At 42.4% G+C, this 3,981-nt stretch overlaps 1 protein-coding gene across 1 annotated transcript in view; it reads left to right on the forward strand.

The window, feature by feature from the left end:
• pnp4a (purine nucleoside phosphorylase 4a) overlaps nt 1-3,981 on the forward strand; it is an 8,321-nt gene that overhangs the window by 3,236 nt on the left and 1,104 nt on the right. Inside the window, exons 4-5 of the mRNA XM_037679673.1 lie at nt 2,094-2,269; nt 2,411-2,601. Coding sequence (XP_037535601.1) covers nt 2,094-2,269; nt 2,411-2,601 — 367 coding nt within the window. The remainder of the gene's footprint in view (nt 1-2,093; nt 2,270-2,410; nt 2,602-3,981) is intronic.

The following is a 3,981-nucleotide window of genomic DNA, read 5'->3' on the forward strand; positions in this document are numbered from 1 at the left end:
TCATGTGCATTTAAGCTTATATTACTACCTGTGAAATATTTACACAAATTCATCCTACTTGCACTGTTATATTCTACCATGTTTACTATATTTCTTTTGGACCTTGTAAATATTATATTTCTTTGTCACTTTTTGGTACTTTATGTTGTGCCCTTATTGCATGCTTTAGTATTTCTTGTTTGTTTGTTTTGTTTTGAGCGAGTCGAATCAGTTCTTCCCATCCTGAACGTTTCGTTGCACTGTTGACCTTGTGCTAACCTGCATATGACAAACAACAGAGTGTTTCTGAATGAACAAATGTTTACAATATTTAAACGATAAAGTTGAAAGTGAATGGTCATGATTGAGTGAAAGAGCTTAAGGGTGACATGAACGTAGACACATAATACATGACGTTGTGACAGACGGAAACTTGTGGCTCCATGAACAAACAAAGCTAAACCCTGGTGACCTGCACCTCAGACAAGTTACACTCAGGGAAACGATTGCAACACAGAAAACGCACAAACAGAACTGATTTGCGTCACAGCAGTAATACTTGTAAACATCATAAGTACTCCCACACGAACACAAAGAGCTGATTAAAGAAGCAGCCTTGGTGCACATAAGACTGTAAACAGCAGCATGAGACGGAACCTGTAGACAACCTGTAGAGTCGGATGTGTGTATGAAGGTCACGCATGAGTCCGGTCACATGCAGCCTTTTAGCAGACTGTTCAATGCCGCCATTGTTTCCTTCCATGCACACACTCCGTGACACACAAACGCAGCCTCGGTCACACTGAGAGAGCCTGACTCGCCTTTAGGTGGCGCTCTGTCAAACATTCCTCACTTCAATTCAGTTCGTTTATATGGCGCCAAGTCGTCATCCCAGGACACTGAACAGAAATATTCATTTATAAAAATAATATTTTAACATTATTTACCTGAGGAGCAGCTTTGAGTTTAACTCCATCGCAGAACTCTCATCTTACGCAAGCATGAAGGCGACAGTGGAAAGGAAAAACTCCCCCATGAGGAAGAAACCTTTAGCAGGACCAGACTCAGGACAAGAGGACCATCTGCTGCGACCGGCTGGGTTTGAGAGGAACAGATACACAATGGCAGGTCAATCATATAAATAGTATCAAATGAAAACTATTAATGCTTAACAATTCATTTTAAGAAATTAGGTCAATTTGTCCTCTAGTAGTCTAAACCTATGGCAGCATAACAAGCCAACCTTAACTATAGGATTTATCAAAAAGGTAAGCCCAGTCTTAAAACTGGACCATGTGTCAGTCTCACGGACAGAAACTGGAAGTTGGTTCCACAAGAGAGGAGCCTGATAACTGGAAGATCTTCCTCCCATTCTGCTTTTGGAAACTTTAGGAAACGCAAGTAAACCTGCAGTCTGAAAGTGAAGTGCTCTGTTAGGAAAATATGGGACTTTTTTTTCTCTTCTTTCGGCTGCTCCCTTCTTCAGGGGTCGCCACATCGAACTAAGTCGTACGAAGACTTGGCAATTATTTTTAAGCTGGATGTTCTTCCTGACAACCACAGACCACCGAGCTACCACAGCCCTCTGAGTGGAGCAGAGAGCTGCTATTTAGGGCGCCCGGTGGAGCAGATGGTGGGGGTTAAGGGCCTTGCTCAAGGGTCCAGAGTGGGGCAAAGAGGGTGGAGATAGGTGTGGGTGCTTGACCAATCCCACCACATTTCTTTAATGTTGTCAGTAGCGGGAGTTGAACCAGGGACCTTCTGATTGCAGGTCCACTTTATATAGCCGCTGCACCACCACTCCCTCAAAATATGGGACAATACGATTTGTAATATAAGATGGAGCTAGGTGGTTGAGCGCTTTGTAGGTTAGAATTAAGCTTTTGAATTCTATTCACAGAAAAACCACGTGTTACAAATAAATCAGGAGTGAGAACACCCTCTATATTCTTACGTTACATGTTTGCAACAAGGAGACACAGCCTAAAAACTTATTTTTTTAAAGTAAAACTCCTGCATAATCAGAAAATGTGTTGTAACCATGGCAACGGGATGTTGTAAAGTCTGAACTATCCAGTCATGATGAAACGCTCAGCTGACTGTCTCTCCGTCAGACGACGTTCCCGGTTCGAGTCTTCAAGCTGATGGGAGTGGAGACGCTGATCGTGACGAACGCTGCCGGCTCATTGGCTGACAGCCTCCAGCCTGGTGACATCATGATCATCAAAGACCACATCAACTTCCCCGGACTGGTTGGACTGAACCCACTATGTGGACCCAATGATGAAAAGTAAAAACTGTAAACCTTGCAGAGTGGCATCTGTGTGATGCCATTTTCAGTTGTCCTGATGAAAAGTTTAATGTAGCTGCTGATTTAGCTCCATCTATTTATGATGTTGCTTCTTGTTGCCTTTTTATTTGCGGTTTATAGGTTTGGGCCACGCTTCCCAGCCATGTCAGGTTGCTATGATAAAGGCCTGCGTTGCACAGCAATGGAGATTGCCAAGCAGATGGGCGTCGCAGAACTTCTGCAGGAGGGTGTGTATGCCATGGTTGGGGGACCCAACTTTGAAACCATCGCTGAGGCCAGACTGTTGCATCGACTGGGTGTGGATGCAGTCGGTACGACACACAAACACCACATTTACAGTCTCAGCCTAATAGGTTTCAGGGTTTAGTTTCCCAGGTGTGCAGTATTTCTTTTTGTTGTTTTGGTGACACTTTACTGTGAAAAACCCACATTTACCATGACTTAAAAATAGTCTTGTTTACATCGTCAAGTCAACTTCATTTATGAAGCACATGTAAAACAGCAGCTGTTACCCAAGTGCCTAACACTAAAATCAATGGGAGTACTAAGGAGATAAAAAAGAATGACTTTTATCAAAAAAATTAATGCAAATAATGATAGTACTGAAAAATAAATACAAGCATCCAAAGAAACACAGAGAAATAAAATATTAAATCAAGTCACACTGTGTAAAAAGCCAGGGAAAACAGATGAGTTTTTAGTAGAGATTTAAAAACAGGAAGTGAAGTGGCCCGCTTAACGTTGGGGGGCAGATTGTTCCAAAGTTTGGGGCCCACGACTGAAAAGGCCAGATCTCCTCTGAGCTTGAATCTTGTTTTTGGAACAGCCAAAAGCAGCTGATCAGATGATCTCAGGGCCCTGGAAGGAACATGTGGTTGTAGGTCAAAAAGGTATGAGGGTGCAAGGCCATTTACTATAAGGTCAACAGGAGCATTTTAAAATCAATTCTGGTACGTACAGGGAGCCAGTGAAGGGAGGATAGAACTGGTGTCATGTGATCAAACCTACGAGTTCCTGTTATTAGCAGAACTGTAGCATTTTGGATAAGATGGAGACGTGAAATGGAGACCTGACTGACCCCAACATAGCGTGCGTTACAGTAGTCCAGTCAGGTAAAGGCATGGACTAATTTTTTAAGGTCAGATCTGGAAAACACTGACTTAACCTTAGCTATCTGCCTTAACTGGAAGAAGCTTTTCTGCAGAACAGAGTTGATTTGTTTATTAAACTTCAAGTCAGAGTCTAAAACTATCCTGAGATTTGTAACAGACTGCTTAAGGTATGGCTGAAGAGAGTCAAGATTTACGGAGACAGCAGTAGACTAGGGTTAAACACAATGATTTCAGTCCTCTGATCATTGAAACTTAAAAAAAAAAATTGAAGCCATCCATGCCTGGATATCTTCAAGACACTTTAACAGAGAGTGAATGGAGCAAGAACTATTAGGTTTTAAAGGCAGATAAATCTGACAGTTATCATCACAATAAAATGAAAGACCATGTTTCCTCAGGATAGAACCCAAAGTGAACAGAGTGAAAACAAAAGGGGTCCAAGAATCGAGCCTTGTGGGACCCTGCAGGAAAGAGGCACTGACACAGATACTTCTGCACACACATTGCAGATGTACCTCATCTGCAATGTGTGTGCATCCCAATGGATGTACTACCTTAAGTACTAAGGAGATGAGATAC

Source organism: Nematolebias whitei, chromosome 7 (genome assembly GCF_014905685.2).
Source record: "Nematolebias whitei isolate Nwh7 chromosome 7, NemWhi1, whole genome shotgun sequence".
Classification (NCBI taxonomy): domain Eukaryota; kingdom Metazoa; phylum Chordata; class Actinopteri; order Cyprinodontiformes; family Rivulidae; genus Nematolebias; species Nematolebias whitei.